The sequence below is a fragment of the Lissotriton helveticus genome, chromosome 12 (assembly GCF_964261635.1).
Source record: "Lissotriton helveticus chromosome 12, aLisHel1.1, whole genome shotgun sequence".
Taxonomy (NCBI): domain Eukaryota; kingdom Metazoa; phylum Chordata; class Amphibia; order Caudata; family Salamandridae; genus Lissotriton; species Lissotriton helveticus.
In genome coordinates, this window is record NC_136073.1 from 562,882,553 (window position 1) to 562,901,483 (window position 18,931).

The 18,931-nt window shown below is 42.4% G+C and overlaps 1 protein-coding gene across 1 annotated transcript in view; it reads right to left on the reverse strand.

The window, feature by feature from the left end:
- The window catches only part of LOC144798061 (cytochrome P450 2D6-like), a 346,978-nt gene that overhangs the window by 67,801 nt on the left and 260,246 nt on the right, over positions 1-18,931 (reverse strand). Inside the window, exon 5 of the mRNA XM_078668833.1 lies at positions 5,868-6,041. Within this exon, the coding sequence (XP_078524959.1) occupies positions 5,868-6,041 (174 nt within the window). The remainder of the gene's footprint in view (positions 1-5,867; positions 6,042-18,931) is intronic.

Consider the following 18,931-nt stretch of genomic DNA (forward strand, 5'->3'; position numbering starts at 1 on the left):
CTGTGCATAGTGAATAATGATGTGACTGCACGGAAGAAGGCATAATGCAAAAATGTGTCTGAAAATATAGTCCTTTAAATTACCCCGTGAATGCTCCAAATTCTTTTATAGTTGTTGTGTAACAAAAAACAGGTTTCACGCCCATGAATCTATTTTAGCCTGCCTGAACCGCCGTTGCCATACCTTGTTGACCAATGAAGGTCATGGATTATACAAATCCAGGATGACCAGCAATGGAAAGGACGCCAGCAAGGTTTCTGAGAACTACATCCAGCGGTAGACGAGGGGTGTGTGTACAGTGATTGGTTCCAACGACATGACCGGCGATATAAGGAGGTGAAAATCCCAGAATGGGGGCTGTAAGTGGCATTTCGCTGTTCTTTGGAAAAGAATGTGCTTATTGAACATTGAGGTATAAATTAGACATATATATATCGTTATTGTCGTCGCAGTCATATTCATATACGTGGGCCACAGCAAATAATTCAATAAGAACATTGCTGTTTGCCCATTGGTCAGAGCTCTATCAACAGGAACAACCAATGGAGGGTTTAAATGAACCAACTCTGTGCATGGTAAATAATGATGTGACTGCACGGAAGAAGGCATAATACCAAAACACGTCTGCAAATATAGTCATTTAAATGAATGACCCTCTGAGTGCTACAATTTTTTTTATAGTTATGTAACAAAAAACGGGTCTCACCCCCGTCTACAGATGCATCCGTTGTGTATTCAGCGGCCAGGCATGGAGAATGTACATAAAGTAACTGGTTTTACCTCTTGATGAGGCATTTACAGGCACGCATTGCATAATTACTTAGTTTTAAAATCTTTTATACCTCACGATGTTGAATGTTACAGCCAAAACTTTGACCATTGAAATACTGACTTTATTTACGGCTTTTGAGGTTCTATTTAGGTTCTGCCTCCAAGAGACTTTACTTTCATCAGAGCACATTTACACTTTTAGCTAATCAAGCTGAAGGCAGGTGTTTGTAATATTTGTTTTTAGGTGTGCAACAATGCACTCTGAATATGGAAAAGAAATGAGGACACTTTATGGTTATTGATGTTTATGCCAGCTCGAAACGTGTAATGAAGTTGCTTGCATGAAACTGAAAGTATTTTGTTTATGTTTATTGTAAAAAAAAAAGTGTTTATTTAATGATTGCAAAATGGTGCTCACCAGGTGACAAAGTAGTCCTGACCGGAGTGGCCCAATGGAATAAACAATGGTGAGTTCCTTCTATTCCAGAGTGCCATTTATTTCTCGGATTGGGAAGGTTTTGTGGTGATTTTAAAAGAGCACTAGCGGTAGTGCTTTAATGTGCACCACCAGCAATCAGGAAGCAAGCTGGTTCAAACTACACCTTGTTGGAAATATATATACATATATGTATATGTATATATATATATGAAGAGAAGCAATGGCGGTTATAGCTGGAGCGCTCTTCAGCGGGTGCATGCGTGGGACCAACCACAGGACCAAAAATCATTTTTTTCAAAAGTAAACGCCGCACTCAGGAACTGTAAATCACTGATTTATTAGGCAAACTCCACAGGCAGTCTGTCACACCGACGCGTTTCGGGCACACGCCCTTTCTCACGGTAGGTGGCACTACTTTTTCTCTGTTTATCAAGGCTTTGCGATTTAAAACCATCCCATGGGTTTCTGGGATTGGTAGTTTATGCGTTTCCATTGCAAATGACACCTTTTGTGACAGTAATCAATCATAATTTGGTAATTACATTACACTACACGTTTTTCTAATGCAACTGCACTACATAATGCAAATTATCAGATTTTCAACTTTAAATTATAGGTATAGTACCTTATTAATCAAGATTTTAACGCATTAGTGCAGTTGTATATCAACCGATTTGCCAACCAATATTGTGTGCTTATCTGTATATTATGTTCAACTTTAGGTATAGTACCTGCAATTCTCAACAATGTCTTAACACGTGGCTATTCTCCTATCTGAACTTAACCATTTGCTTATTCCTTTGTGTTACGAAATATTAAACATTTTTTGTGTGTGTTATTGACAGTCACATTTTTGAGTTCAAAACTATTTTTTAAGTTTTTGTTACAAATGTACAAAGAGTTCCTCGTCCAGGTTCATCCCTCTCAGGATCTTAGTTTTCATGCGAATTACGTACTTTGATTCCATTTGGCGTAATTTCAGTTTTCGATCGCCTAGTCTTTCATTTTGTTCGATGTTGTCTATTCCAAAAAAGCACATTTTCTTCCAATCCCCACCTTGGCATTCGAGCATATGTTTAGCTGTAGCATATGTCATGTCTCTGTTCTTTACAGCTCTTATGTGCTCAAGCATTCTCTTCTTCAGGGCACAAATTGTGCTTCCAATGTACATTTGTGCACAGTCACATTGAATGATGTATACTACAAATTGAGTAGTGCAAGTTATTTTTGTTTTGATTTCAATTAATCGTCCCTGAAGGATTTTATATTTTTACCAATTTTGCACGCTTTGCAACGTCCACATTTATTAAATCCATTTTGCTGCTTTTCAAGCCAATTCGTAGATTTTTTACTTGGATTTTCAAAGTGACTTCTCACGAGCATATCCTTTAAAGAGGGTACTTTTCTGAATGATAGTTTTGGCTCATTTCCTAAGATTTTCTTTAAGTCAGCGTCTTGATGTAATAGTAGCCAATATTTTTGAATACATCCTCGTATTTTATATGCCTCTTTGCTATAGTTTAGTATCAATCTTGGTGTCCCGTGCATGTTTTTTATCACTTTTGGTTGTTGCATTAAAATCTCTGACCTAGTTTTTTGCTTGATCTTTTCCAAATTTTTGTTTAGATCTCTTTTTCTGTATCCTCTTGCTTCTAGTCTTGATGTGCATTTGGCAATTTGTAAATTTGCTTCTTCCTCTTTAGAACAATTTCTTTTCATCCTTATAAATTCTCCAAACGGTACATTCTTTATTACTGATTTCGGATGAAAACTTTCAGCATGTAGGATGCTATTGGTTGCAGTACTTTTTCTGTAAAGTGTTGTGTTAATTTGACCATTTTCAATATACACTGTAATGTCCAAATAGTCAAACCTACTTTTGCTTGTATTGCATGTAAATGATAGTCCTACATCATTGTTGTTTAGTTTGGAGAAATAATGCATGAATTCTTTCTTTGTTCCGTTCCATATGAGAAAGAGGTCGTCGATGTATCTCGACCAAAGCATTATTTTTTCCAGTTCTTCCTGATTGTTCTGTCACCATGCTATCTCCTTCTCCCACCAACCCATGGTGAGGTTCGCATAGTTAGGGGAGAAGGAGACGCCCATTGCACATCCGCACAGTTGTTGGTAAATGTTATGATTAAAGAGGAACACATTGTTGTTAAGGCAAGTCTTGATCAGGGTCAGTAGCATGGCTGAGTGTTCCAATTGTGATATGTTCCTTTGTTTGAAAAAGTAGGCACAGGCATTTAATCGTATTGTGTGTTCAATTGATGTGTATAAAGATACAACATCTATTGTTACCAATAGGAAGGCAGGATGCCAAGTGATGTTGGATAATATTCGTAGAAAGTCCCCAGTGTCTTGTACATATGAGGCTAGGTTTTTCACCATTGGAGCTAAATATTGATCAACATAAGATGAGATATTTTCGAAAAAGGAGTCACATGAGGACACTATTGGCCTCCCTGGTGGGTCAATGAGGGTCTTGTGCACCTTCGGAAGGAAGTAAATTGTTGGCATGGTTGGATTTTCCTTCCAAAGGTATTTTAATTCATCAAGGTCCAATAGTTTTTGCTCATGCCATTCGTCCAACATGTTTTTCAAATCTTTTAGCATTGTGTTTATTGGATTGCATGCTAATTTTTTGTACTTCGTCTCATCATTTAGTTGTCGGTATGCTTCTTTCATGTAATCTTGAGTATTTTGAATAACAATATTGCCGCCCTTGTCTGCGGGCTTTATTATTATTTCATTGTTATTTGCCAATACTTGTATGGCTCTATTCTCCTTTATTGTGATGTTTTCCGATATTCTGTTGCGCTGTTTTTCCAATTTATCCAGTTTTGTCATCACAGCTTCTGAGAATGAGTCTATCTTGTTCCCTGGGTATAGTTGTGGAAAGTATTTCGATTTTGATTGTACATTACTTTTTTGATGTCATTTCATGTTCAAGCCCAATTCCTGTATTATTTCTGGGACTTCATCATTTTCATACTCATTGGCCAGATCATATAGAACTTTCAGATGCGGTATCAACTCAATCGTTAGTTCCGATGTCAGTTCGCTTATGGTAGTTGTTGTTTCTCCTCCTTCTTCTGTTGGTTGTCCTACTTCTTCATCTTTGTTGGCAAAGATTTTTGCCAATTTAATTTTTCGTACAAACTTATAGATGTCAATTTTCGTGTCCGTGTGATTAAAGTGCTTTTGTGGACAGAAACGTAATCCTTTATTTAGAACTTCGGTTTCCACTGGTGTTAATATATGGTTAGACAGATTTATTATTAGGTTTTCCTTCTCTATTGATTTTTGTTTCTGTTCCTCAGCGGGTATTGTCTCCTTGTGGCTGTTGCGGTTGTTTTTTGATCTCCTGGTTCTTCGGCCGCTTTTGAAGACTTTGTAATATTTTTCCCAAATCTGCTGCCTCTGCCTCTTCCCCTCGTCTGGCCTTGTGTTCTTGACAAATTTTGATCGAGGTTCACTAGGCGCATTTCCTCTAAAAAAGATAAGTTTGTTTGATGTTTGTATCCCATGGTTGTGGACCCTTCGCCACCACTTACATCGGATTCACTACCGGATCCACTTATTGGATGGTATGTTTTCTTTGCAACATTTGATTTTAGGGCATCAAAGCGTTTAGCAAATGTCAAAATGCGTCCGTGTTTGTAATCAGCTTCATCCCTTTGAAACTTCCTATGTTTTCTTTGTTGAACTTCATCCTCGTATTTTTCGAGGCGATCTTCCATCTCCTTACGCATTTTTTCTATTTCTTTTTTGTCTTTCAAAGAGTGCCCGAAACGCGTCGGTGTGACAGACTGCCTGTGGAGTTTGCCTAATAAGTCAGTGATTTACAGTTCCTGAGTGCGGCGTTTACTTTTGGGAAAAAAAGTATATATACATATATATATCAATCATACACTTACCAGCAAAATACTTACATTTTTGTTGTAAAAATATTCGTGGTATAGGCATATTTGTTGTAAAAGTTTGCATGGTAAAGGCATGTGTGGTAAATATGCATGCGTTGTAAAGCCTGTGTGGTAGAGGCATACGTGGTTCAGACCGCGTTGTATATGCTTTTTCCCATGACAGTAAACGGGGGAAATTGAATGGTTTAGGCTTGAATATGGAGATCAGCAACTAACACCAGGTGGCCTAGACCAGCTTCTCAGAAAGCTAATATTTTAGAGGGAACCTCTCTATTACTCACTCTCTTGGACAGTCCAGGCTAGTTCTGGATGAGGGCTAAGATGTAGCTCCTACATAATCAGTATAACAATTAAACAAGGTATGGCCTGGAGCATGGATAGACATTGTCCAGGGAGTGGAATGGACCTGGAGTGGGAAAAGATACAGTAAACACAAAATGTCAAGTACTGGCCACTAACTGAAGAAGCGAGGATCTTAATTTCTTAGGTTTTCAATATATATGTGAAGCCAAAATAACTAGAGGAGTGCTAAGTATAAAGAACAACAATAACAAGGATCCACTCCAAAATGACTGGACATGCTTTTTGGTGCTGTGAGACTTGAATGTTTTGCCTGCCTGTTCTAGAGGATAGTCTGAAGAAGGGTGTTGCCTTACCTACCAAATACACACATGGAAGGGTGGATAGCTAAAACAGAATTAAAAGAACAATAAATAGCAATGTACCTTCTCCATTTCTTCCAAGTAGCAGTCTATGTAGTCCCTAGGCTCTCCAGGGATAAGCGTTTCCTTATGCTCTTCCTGAGCACTCTTCAAGAATGCATTAATTGTTTCTGCCCTTTTCAAAACCCTTTGATGAGGCAAAGGAAGTCTTCTTACCAAAGGGACCGCATTGTAGATCTAGAACAGATGAGACATAAATGAGAAAGCTCACAACAAATGCTGACCTAGAAGTTCCATAGAATTTTACTGTGAATCCTCCGCCTCCAAAACATTGCTTCAGGCTACGGGGTGACAAGAGGGGCATGGCATCTGAAGATCTGAGGTGACCCGTAGGCTGGTGCTGTAGATCAGGGTTTGTATATATATAATTCAGCATCAGTTTATGTAATCAGTATGTAAGTAGTTTGATCACTTTGTTGGGATTAATGATTAATATTATGTGACATAACCAGTGATTTAAGAGGAATGACAAAGGTGAGGGACTTCAAATGCGACGTGCCATACGAAGCGTATTGTTATACGTTTCCTACAAATCTAGTAGGACTGTATTTAAAACCCCAAAACCTCATAATACAGAGACTGAGGGCTCAAATTTAGAGTTTGGCTGATGGGATACCCTGTCACAAGTGCATTATATTCTAAGACACTTGTAATTAGGCAGATGTGATATCCGCGATCTTTGATGGAGTAGCTCATTTGCCAGTATTTCATTTAAACAACAAACCTTACAGAGTTATAGATTTTGTATGTTGTCAGTAACCTCGAACATGATCACTCTGATTCCCAAGGAATCATCTAACCCTTTTCTTTGAAACTCTGCCATGCCCAAAGTGTTACAAAGAAAAGATACAATATTGCATTTTCAAATGTTTTTAAAAAAACTCTAATCTTTGTATATAAAAACATGAACTGTGATTATTTCAAAGATGTATCACATCATTGTTATAAGCATTATTAGAATGGTAGAAAACACAAACAATTCAACCATGTTAATTTTTCTTAATGTTACTAAGGATACGCCCATCTACTACTACTTCCTACATGCAAAAGAGAGCATATCCGGAGTATCCATCTGCCAGGCCTGTTGGAATGACCTAACCCCATACCTTGGTACTGTATGTCAGAAAGACAAACTTAGTGCATCCACTAATATACCTTTAGCAGTGTACCTATATCTTCCTTCTCAGGATGAAAGTCGGGGACAGTTGAACTTCATCTCAGTCACAGCTCACAGCAGCAGCAATCCATGATGAGTCCTGCTGGAAGAGAACCTCTCACCCACTTCAGCATGGACATTGTTTTTATTCTAAAAATGTAAGCTTATCGCACTGTGCCAGAGATGCAGAACATTTTAATTTAGACTGAAGTAGAAGAGTAATCTCCTCCGAGCACAAAAAGATTAAACAGTGCATAGTGTTATGAATTGTACGACCTTGGAAATAAATGTGCACAATACAGGGCAACAGTGTCTATCAGGAATAAAATGCATGTGTTGCACGTTGTCTTATTAGAGAAAACATGTTCAAATCACCATAATGTAAAGATGCTAAGTTAAATGAATATCTAAAATCAAGGCTATATATAAACTCTACAACAGTATCTGAGACTCCCCCCAAGAGTCATGGCTCATGTAATTAAGAGTGAGGCCTAATATATGTGAAATGCAATCCAATGCTTGAAATATACATACATAGAATCCTACTAAGCAAATAATAACCAAATCAGACCGCAACAAGATATTTGTTCTTTTGTTAGAACCATTATCCTGGGTCATACGCAATAAAATCTTGGCATGGTATAGTTAAAAGTGGCGTCTTCATTGCTTTCTATTGCTACCTGTATAGATTCATGTGTACAAAGGGAGATCACTTGGCTATTCAAATGAAACAGTATGTGAGACCGAGGGACACCAATGGTAAATGACTGAAACCAACATGTTGTTTTGTTCTTGGTTGACAACTGGAATGTAAAGAACAGAAACAAGCACCTTAGGGGTCTTGTCCTTTATCACTTTTTATTTGCTTTCACAGGGGTCAGTCCTGGTAGGTCATGGTCCACTTAAAGTGCTGGACTTGAGCGAGACTCAGGAAGCCATTGGTGACCAGAGAAATCATTTTAGGATGATTGGGTGTGTTTATGAGATTTTACATGAAATTTGAATGTGTCTACTTTGTGTGGGCCAAAATAGAGGACATTATTTTAGTCAAGTAGAAAGGGAATGATAGAGGAGGCAAGATGGCCGCGGATCGGTCCGCTGAGTGAGACGCCGAGTCATCCCTCTCCCTGAGAATGAAGTCGGGGCGAAAGGAATGCAGATGCCTATGCGACTAGCAGTAAGAAACCGAGTGAGAGTTTTAGCACCGCAGCTGGTGCAAAGGGCATTTTTTAGTGCTCTTCGAATTATACGACTTTTGGAGGAGTTCACGCTGTCGGTCTGGTCAGTTGTACCATTGACCCGAAGCGGGATGTCTACACGCAGCGTGATGTACGGGGGTGATACAAAAAAAATACCCGTAACGCAGAATACCGCCAGGAATCAAATGGTGAGAAGCAGGAATCCAGAGATAGATGCCGATATGGATTCGGCATCTAGAAAGAGAGAGCTGAGGAGAAAGGAAAAGGAGAAGGGCGCCGACACCAGAGCGGAGCGCAAGGCAATAATGGCAGCAGCAGCCGCGGAGAGAGCGGGGAAGAAAGCATCGAAGACAGAAGCTGCATTAAGAAAAGAGACAACCCCTAGAACTGGGCGAGGGGCGCTACGGCAACCTACCTTAGCGGAGTCCTTTGCAAGTACCTCAATGAACACCAACAATGAGCTACTGTTGGAGCGGGGTCAGGACATGGTGAATCATGAGGTTGACCCAGCGTTGCCCGCGATACCGGTAATGCGAGACACAGCCCCTGAAGACATGGCGTTACCGGCAGAGGGAAAGTCTGTCGAGGCGTCTGAGGTGGCAGTGTCAAAACAAGCAACAGGAGCGGGAGCATTGAGCAGACAGTACGCGGAGAGTGGCTCGATGGATTCGAACCCAGGGGGAATAGCAGAGTTGCAGTCGGAGTGTATGGAGCAGGAGCAGCACCTACGCAAGACTGTAGTTTCTTCCAGGGAGTCGCTGAACGCGGAAGGAGGTCGGCAGGCTGAGCCGGGACTAGCATCCAGCGAGGAGCACGCAGACGACCTGACACCTGCCCCTATTGAGGTACGGCCAGCTAACGTGATTCTTGGGCCAGGCATGTCTGACGGCAATGTTTTGCTACCGACTGAGGCAGTGATAACGGTTACCGGCCCTATTAGTATATCGGAGGGGGCTACAGGGGCTGACCTATCAAAGAGCCAGAGTCTGAGTAAGAGTTTGTGTAAGAGCCTGAGCAGTGAAGTTAGCTCAATGGATATAAAAAGTAATGGACAGGGAGATAAAGAGATGGGGCAACAGCGGACAGGGGGGGCACAGGCGCTGCCAGGAACCCAATTTAATTCACTTCTGGAAAATCCAGATAAAGGGGATGTCGACACTTATACTGTTAACCCGGATGCATCTATTGTCTCTGGTACCACTGGAGTTTCTATACTAGGCACGATACCAGGCACGGTACCAGGCACACCAAGTGAAGAGATTTTTTACTCAGTTAACGACAAAACGGATGAAACAGACAGAGCTTCTGTAATGTCTAAAAGCGGGGAAGCAGAACCAGAGTCAGAATCAGACGAATCTGATGAGAGCTCAGTGCTCAGTGGATCATCTGTCACAGACCACGATTCAAAAGCGGATCAAACTCAGTCTTCTCTAGATGGCGAAGTGCAACAACCTACCGCGGTTAGGAAGAAACTGCATACTAGAAAACAGCAAAGTAGGATTAGCCCTACACAGATGGAGATGTCTAGGAAGCTGGTTTGGGATTATTCGGCTACTTCTAAAATATACCAAGAGGAAGGGGGAAGGAGGGCCCAACATCCTGGGCCGACCAGTGTGCAAAATCAAGGTCAGAGTCCCACAATGGGGACACTCTATGCAACCCTTAAACAGATGCAGGGGGAAGCTAGAGCAGAGACTAAAAGGTCTAAACGAGTGAGTAAGAAAATAGAAGGCTCTCTGAGCAAAATGAATAAATTATACGCAGAAATGGCTGGTCGTGTGACTGAAGTCGAAGAAAGAACAGGACATTTAGAGGAGGAAGTGTCTCAATGGAAGGAGTTTAAGGCTGCACAGGAGAAGTTTAATGAGGACTTGCAGTGGAAGGCTGAGGATGCAGAGAACAGGCAAAGGCGTAACAATATTAGATTATTGGGTATTCCGGAGGGCCTGGAGGAGCAAAACCCGAGAGCTTTCGTGGTCACCCTGTTGAAAGAGGCATTTCCAGAGATTATCGGTTGGAACTGGGACGTTGAGATACAGCGAGCACGCAGGTACCCCTTGTCAATTAAGAGATCTTATGGGGCCTCACAGAATGTAAAACCAAGAGCAATGCTTATATATGTAGGGAACTTCCTGGCCAGACAGGAGATAATGGATAATGCTAGACCACAGGATCGTCGTTCCTTCAAAGGGACCTCTTTCTTTGCCCAACCTGACTTTTGCCATGTCACGGTGGAAAGGAGATGGAGATTGAGGCAAATGATAGACCCTTTTCAAAAAATAGGATGCGAGGCCTATCTCTTGTTCCCTGCAAGATTAAAAGTGATTTCAGACGGGCATACAAGAATGTTCTTCTCAGAAGTTAAAGCGCAGAGTTTTTTGACAGAATTAAAGGAGAATAGAAGGCATGGGGTCGTCAGACCAGGCATCGAATGAACTGGAATGAACTGGAATAAACATGGACTTAATAATTTAGCAATGATGGTTATCTAATTAAATATGATGTTTGGTTAGGCTGGTTAGGCAGTGGAGGGGTTAGCGAGGGGATCACGGGGTAGGAGAGTTGGTCTCACTGGTTTCATCACTGAGTAGGTTTTTTTCTACGATTAATGGCATTCAGCAAAACAAGGCGAGGCTAGAGGGGAGAGGGAGGATGGCGGCACTCTAGGGGCTGGGAAACAGTCGTACGTAGGTCAGGACTGACCTAGTTGCCTGTGATGGGGGGTGGGGGGGAGGGGTTCTCGGGGTGGGGGAAGCACCGAACAAAAGGGAGTAGTTTTGTTTGTACAGGGAAAGGAAGGGAAGTTTGACAGTTGGAAATGGCAAGGGAGAGAGAAACAGAAGGAACTGAAGGCATATAGTAACAAGAAATATGGTAATCAGTATGGGTGCAAGAGATCCAGATCTGTAATGGTTGTTCCAATGTTGGAGTTATTGAAAACTGTCCATGAGTGCAAGTATTAGAATAGTCACTATGAATATATGTGGACTGAACGATAGAATAAAGAGACAGAGGGTAGCGTTATTGTTGAAGAATACTCAAGCTGATTTTATTTGTCTTCAGGAAACCCATATAGAGGGGAATAAACCATTCATGCTGGAACAATTGGGGTTTCGTCTGCTGGCCCACTCGAAACAGGGGGCTAAAATCAGGGGGGTTGCTATTCTAACAAAGCATTTGGATATAAGAACAAGGAATACATTTGAAGACCAATGGGGGAGATGTGCCCTGATCGAATGTTTTATAGGAGAGGAATGGGTCACTATTGGTTCTATTTACGGGTCTACAGAGGATGATCCAGAGCTATTTGAGTTTTTGGATATTGAATTATCTTCATGGGCATCAAGAGTTATTCTAGCTGGGGACTTTAATATTGATGGGGCCACAGGTCAGGGTTTGGATGCGATGGGACAGTATCAAGGCAGGAAGAGGAGGGTATGTAGTGCAATCTTGAGTATGGCTAGGAATAATGCATTGGTAGACGTATGGGGGGCACAGAAATTTTTGGACCCAGGTTTTACATTCTTTTCGGCACCACATCGTAAATGTGTCCGGCTGGACTATTTTTTTACATCGAGGTCATTATTAGCCAATATGAAAATAGAAAGATTGCCACGAATCCTCTCGGATCATAATCCTCTAAAGATTATCGTGGAAGGTAGCGGGTTTAGGAGGCGGGCAAAATCTTGGACGTTTGAAAAAGAATTATTGAAAGATGAAGAATATATTATACACATGCATTCCTGGATCAAAGACTTTTGGGATTTTAATAGGGGGAGCACTAGTACTGGGAATGATTGGGATACATTTAAGACAGGGGTTAGAGGGGAGACACTCAGTTATAGTATAGCTAAACAAAAAAAAGAAAAGATAAGGAATAACCTGCTAAACACTGCCCTGTTAGAGGCGGAAGCAAGATTGGTTCAGGCCACAATAGATCATCAAGAGTTTGCTCAACGATTATTGGAGGTAACGATAGCTAAGGCAGAGGCTGTAGAAGGAATGGCAATCGAGGCGGCTAAAATATATGATACAAGGAGGGAGAATTGTTATGAGTGTAGTGAAAGGGTTGGCCGGACCTTAGCAGCACGTACTAGACAAAGGCTAGCGAAGGGGGAAATAAAAGAAATAAAAGATAGTAGTGGTAATATACACACGGACGATAAGGGGATACTTGAGGTGTTTAGGGAGTTTTACAGTAAACTTTATAAGGAAGAGCAAGTTAGGGATAGTGAGGAGATATTGGACTATTTACGGAATATTCCTGCCAAAGTGTTAGATAATGAAGATAGAGCACATTTAGATGCCTGCTTAACAGACGAGGAAATTAATGAAGCAATATTGGGTTTACCCTCTAGTAAAGCAGCGGGACCTGATTTAATACCGGGAGAGTTCTATAAGATATTCATATCCTCAATTTTTCTGGATTTAGTGAGAACATTTAGGGGAGTACAGTCGGGGTCATCGACCCCAGCTAGTTGGGCTGGGGCAGATATCGTAATATTACTCAAAAAAGGGAAGGAGCCAACAGAACCAGGCTCATATCGTCCTATAACCCTGATCAACGCAGACTTAAAAATATTTTCCAAAGTACTGGCAGTTAGATTTTCCAAGGTAATAGGGCAGATTGTTAGTACAAACCAGCATGGCTTTACACCACATAGAGGTACCACGTTGCATATTAGGAAGATGGTTACGTTATTTGATGTTCAGGGCACAGAGGGGAACCCCATGGCTGCTATGTTATTAGATGCCGAAAAGGCCTTTGACAGGGTGTCCTGGGAGTTTCTGTGGGCAGTGTTAAGGAGAGGGGGAATTGGTGAAGGGTTTATTAGAGTGATTCAAACATTATATACAAAGCCTATGGCCTGCGTTAGGGTAAACTCAGATCGCACCTCACCCTTTGCCATCTCCAGGGGCACAAGGCAGGGGTGCCCATGCTCACCCCTCCTATTTGCTATATACATCGATCCGTTGATTTTGAGACTAGAGCAAAATGTAAGAATCAGGCCATTAACTACTCGTATGGGGGATATTAAAGTCCTTGCTTATGCGGACGACATCGCGGTCATCACACCTAGGCCGGCGGAGGCAATTGGAGAAATTGAATTAGAGGCAGAATTATTCGAGCGGGTGGCAGGGTATGCCCTAAATAAAAGCAAGTCTCAAATTATAAAGAACTCCCATACAGACTGTGTAGATGAACGGGTGACCAGTGAAGGGGTGTACCTGGGTATTACTATTACGGCAGAATTGGAGAAGCTGGTGGAGATTAATATGGACCCAATTATTAATAAAGCAAGGAAGGATCTAGATAGGGTACATAACTTGCACACGTCTATTGTATGTAGGGTAAACTATGTCAAAATGAATTTATTGCCGACATTTCTGTATTTGTTTAGAACGATACCACTTTTTTTTAATATGATTTGGTTATCCAAGATAGAGAGCATGGTCAATCGATTTATTTGGTCACAGGGCAAGACTAGAAGAGCTTTGAAATACATGTCCTTGCCACGAGACAGGGGAGGATGGTCACTTCCAGACTTACGAATGTATTACTGGGCAGCGGTATTACAGCAGATGACAGGCCTGTTGGGAGGTGCTGAGAGGGAAAGGGAAAACTTTACAGGATCTACAGAGGTGTATGGACTAATTCTTGGTGATGAGACAAATAATGCATTCCTTAGATATTCTGAACCAAGTTACTTTAAAAGAACCAGATTCAAGACGCTAGAAGCTGCATATAAAATCTGGAAGGCGTTTAAAAAGAGTTTTGGTATGGGAAGGTATCATGCACATACTAGGCTTACAGAGGATCCTATGCTACCTCCGGAGATTTTTGCTGACAGTATCTTTAAGGAGTGGGGCAGATTGGGTGTTAAAAGGATGGGTGATCTAATAGGGGAATCAGGGGTACGGCAATTTATAGAAATTCAGCAGACATTCGGAGTTAGTACAAGGAGTTTTTTAAAATATTTACAGATAAGAAGCTTTCTGGGTAGTAGAAGAGGGGGCCCAAAGGGATTCACGGACAATCCAATACTACAGTTAATAGAAGGGGGACAGTTGTGCACAATAAAAAGGTTTTACGCAGAACTTATAGAGCATAGAGGAGATGATTTAGGAAAATTTGAAACTAAATGGATGGAAGCGTTAGTAATATCTGAAGGTGTTTTCGAAAAATCATTACAGTTAGGACAGGATATTCTTTGTTCATCGGCTCTACAAGCCCAACATTACAAAACTTTATTCAAGTTATACTATACCCCAGCCAGAATTGCTCAGTGGCGAGGGGTGCAGGGGATTAGGTGCCCAAGATGTGATAGTCTGGAGGCTGATATGAAACATGTGTTTGCAGAGTGCCCTAATCTTCTCCCTCTAATAAGTAGTATTGAAGCATTTTTTGATAAATCTTTGAACTATAAATTGAAGTTGTCTTAGGAAGTAATTCTACTAGGGGTGGAAGAAAACATTCCCCAACATCAACTTGGGTACTTTATTTTTGTGGCTACGGCTGTTCTTCATTTATGTATAGCCTCAGCGTGGCGAGATAAGTTACCTCCCACGATGCAGCAATGGTTGGCCAGGCTATTACACATGTATCATCTCGAAAAGGCTATCTATGCCAGGAGGGGGAAGAAAGGCAGAGCATTAGGCTTACAGATCTGGAAGCCAATTGCAGATTGGAAAAAATAGGATGGTGAATGTATAGGAAGTGTGGAAATTGGACAAAATGTACATGTATTTCGCGTGTTTTTTTAAATTTTTCTTTCTTTTTCCCTTCCTTGTCTTTATCGGGTGTGGATTGTTAGTATATCAATGAAATTTTCATCTAGTGGTATCATATTTTAAAGCTATGTAAAGTTTACTTGGGTGTGGCTAACCCTTTTCTTTTTCCCTGTGGGTATATTGAGTGGTGCGGGGGTGGGTGGGGGTGGGGGTAAAAATGTTGTAAAAATTTGCTTTCTAAAAATAAAAAAAGAAATAAAAAAAAAAAAAAAGAAAGGGAATGATAGCTTTGAGAAGTAATGCTGGAGGTTAATAGTTAACAAAAATTAGATAATGATCGTAATTTGGATGGGGCGCTAGAGCGCCAGTGACACAAATAGCGACTCTGGAAATCGGCTCCGGGGCATAAATATTTCAAAGCTACCCTACAGGACATGCTGCTGCCATCCTAGCTGCACTGATCTGAGGTCCTGAACCAGAGGGGCAGCCCATGCCAAGACTGCTAGCCCGAGGGGGTAGCTTAGCCCTTGAGCTGGAGTACGTGAGTCTGCACCGCTACCTGCTTGTGCCTTGGGTGGCGTCCGCTGCGAGGACACGGTCACATGCCTCGGTTGGTGGAGCCTGCCAGCATCACATGAGCTTTGAGAGGCCAAAGGGCATCAGGGGCTCCCTGCGGAATCCCCTGTTACAGCGATGATCCGCATGAGTGGGAGTCCCAAACTGACGGCTGCTTCGGATTGTGTGCCTGATTCCCCCGGGAGGCCTCGTCTGCTCAACATAAGTGGTGAGGAATACCCATGCGTTACTTCAACCTACAGCATGCTGCACGGGCCTTTGAAGCATTCTGGTTTTACCTGGATGGCTAGCTTTCCCCTTAATGTGGGAACTGACGTTACCTTGAGACTAGTTACCTATTGGGCCTGTATTTAATGCTGAGCTTGTGTGGATGGCGGCTCTCCTACTTGACTGTTGAGTATGTGATGGTCCCTTGCTACTCATGGGGTCCTTGGCTGCTGTTTTCGGTCTGTTTTTTGACTGAAATGTTTCAATACCCTGTAACGTGTGGCTGAGTGATTACTGCCTGGAGCCTATCTCCGCCTGCTGTTGCCCAGCTTAGTGTAGGCCCTATCAACCTTGGTATTAAACTTGCGTTTTACTGTATCCTCAAGCTATGGGCAAGTTGGGAAAGCATGCTTGGCTCAGTTTTGAGGCCCTTAAGAGCCCTAAATAGGGTACTGGAGGGAAGGCAGCAGCTGAATGCAACTCTATCATGCCAACTGAGGTCACTGCCCTCAAAGAGATGAAAACCAGCCTTTACAACATTGACTCAAAAATTGACACCCTCACCCACTACATGGATAACAGGAAGGAACGCTTAGATTGACATCGAATGTGCATTGATCACGCTGAACAAAGAATTTAGGAGGTTGAGGATGAGATGACACACATTCCTTGCTCATGGAGAAGGAGATGGAAATAAATAAAATGAAAACAAACTTTGGAGGCGTGCTCTACATAGGAGCAACCTACAGAGTTTTAGCATTGCTGAGTCTATGATGATGGGGAGAATAGTGAACTATGTGAAATAATTGGTGCATGACCTCTTTGTATCAGACTTTCACCCAAATATTTGTACTTGAAAGGGCACATCAGGCATTGGGCCCTCGTCCGATTCCGGAGGCACCCCCAAGGCCTAGCATTGCCAAGTTGCTCAATTACCGAAATTGGGACACCATCTTACGCATGGAGAGAGAGAGGGGCACTCTCACCTATGAGGGGATAACTTTGTCCTTTTTTCTTGACTTCACCCAAAGTGTGTAAGACGCACAATGAAAATTTGCTCCATTCAAGAAGAAGCTGCAGGAACTTGACATCTATGCTATGCTATATCCAACGCGTCTATGCTTCACATTAAAAGTCAAACTTCTGATCTTTACTGACCCCAAGAAAGCCTTCTCTGTGCTCAAAAGGCATTGCCGGGCTTCATGCACCCCTTCTTCAGCTGGCTCAAGCCAACGTGACCTGCACCTCAGTGATGTCGATCGAATGAGTCTGACAGGCGCTCCCGTGTTCGTAGTTCTATCTGACTGAGGCAGGCGGGACTCTCGTCTCTTGATAAAACCATTTTGGGGGTTCAGCCACTAGGGGCAATGCGGGCCCATTGACTACCTACAGCAACCTACAGAGTTTGAGCATTGCTGAGTCCATGATGATGGGGAGAATAGAGAACTACGTTGAAAAATTGGTGCATGACCTCTTTGTATCAGACTCTCTCCCAAATATTTGTAGTTGAAAGGGCACATCAGGCATTGGGCCCTCGTCCGATTCCGGCGACACCCCAGAGGCCTAGCATTGCCAAGTTGCTCAATTACAGAAATCGGGATACTATCTTACGCATGGAGAGAGAGAGGTGCACTCTCACCTATGAGGGGATAATTTTGTCTTTTTTTCTTGACTTCACCCAAAGTGTGTAAGACACACGATGAAAATTTGCTCCAGTCAAGAAGAAGCTGCAGGAACTTGACATCTATGCTATGCTATATCCAACACGTCCATGCTTCACATTAAAAGATAAACTTCTGATCTTTACTGACCCCAAGAAAGCCTTCTCTGTGCTCAAAAGGCATTGTCGGGCTTCATGCCGTTCTTCATGCTGCCCTTCTTCAGCTGGCTCCAGCCAACGTGACCCGCACCTCAGTGATGTCGATCGAATGAGTCTGACAGGCGCTACGGTGTTCGTCCTTCTATCTGACTGAGGCAGGCGGGACTCTCGTCTCTCGATAACACGATTTTGGGGGTTCAGCCACTAGGGGCAATGCGGGCCCATTGACTACCTATAGCAACCTACAGAGTTTGAGCATTGCTGAGTCCATGATGATGGGGAGAATAGAGAACTTAGTTGAAAAATTAGTGCATGACCTCTATGTATCAGACACTCTCCCAAATATTTGTAGTTGAAAGGGCACATCAGGCATTGGGCCCGCGTCCGATTCCGGAGGCACCCCAGAGGCCTAGCATTGCCAAGTTGTTCAATGACAGAAATCGGGACACTATCTTACACATGGAGAGAGAGAGGCACACTCTCACCTATGAGGGGATAACTTTGTCCTTTTTTCTTGACTTCACCCAAAGTGTGTAAGATGCACGATGAAAATTTGCTCCAGTCAAGAAGAAGCTGCAGGAACTTGACATCTATGCTATGCTATTTCCAACGCGTCTATGCTTCACATTAAAAGACAAACTTCTGATCTTTACTGACCGCAAGAAAGCCTTCTCTGTGCTCAAAAGGCATTGCCGGGCTTCATGCCAGGCGTCATGCAGCCCTTCTTCAGCTGGCTCCAGCCAACGTGACCCGCACCTCAGTGATGTTGAATGAGTCTGACAGGCGCTTCAGTGTTCGTCGTTCTATCTGACTAAGGCAGGCGGGACTCTTGTCTCTTGATAACACGATTTTGGGGGTTCAGCCACTAGGGGCAATTGGGGCCCATTGACTACCTACAGCAACCTACAGAGTTTGAACATTGCTGAGTCCATGATGATGGGGAGAATAGAGAACTACGTTGAAAAATTGGTGCATGACCTTTTTGTATTAGACTCTCTCCCAAATATTTGTAGTTGAAAGGGCACATCAGGCATTGGGCCTCTGTTTGATTCCGGAGGCACCCGAGAGGCCTAGCATTGCCAAGTTGCTCAATTACCGAAATCGGGACACTATCTTACGCATGGAGAGAGAGAGGCGCACTCTCACCTATGAGGTAACAACTTTGTCCTTTTTTCTTGACTTCACCCAAAGTGTGTAAGACTCACAATGAAAATTTGCTCCAGTCAAGAAGAAGCTGCAGGAACTTGACATCTATTCTATGCTATATCCAACGCGTCTATGCTTCACATTAAAAGACAAACTTCTGATCTTTACTGACCCCAAGAAAGCCTTCTCTGTGCTCAAAAGGCATTGCAGGGCTTCATGCAGCCCTTATGCA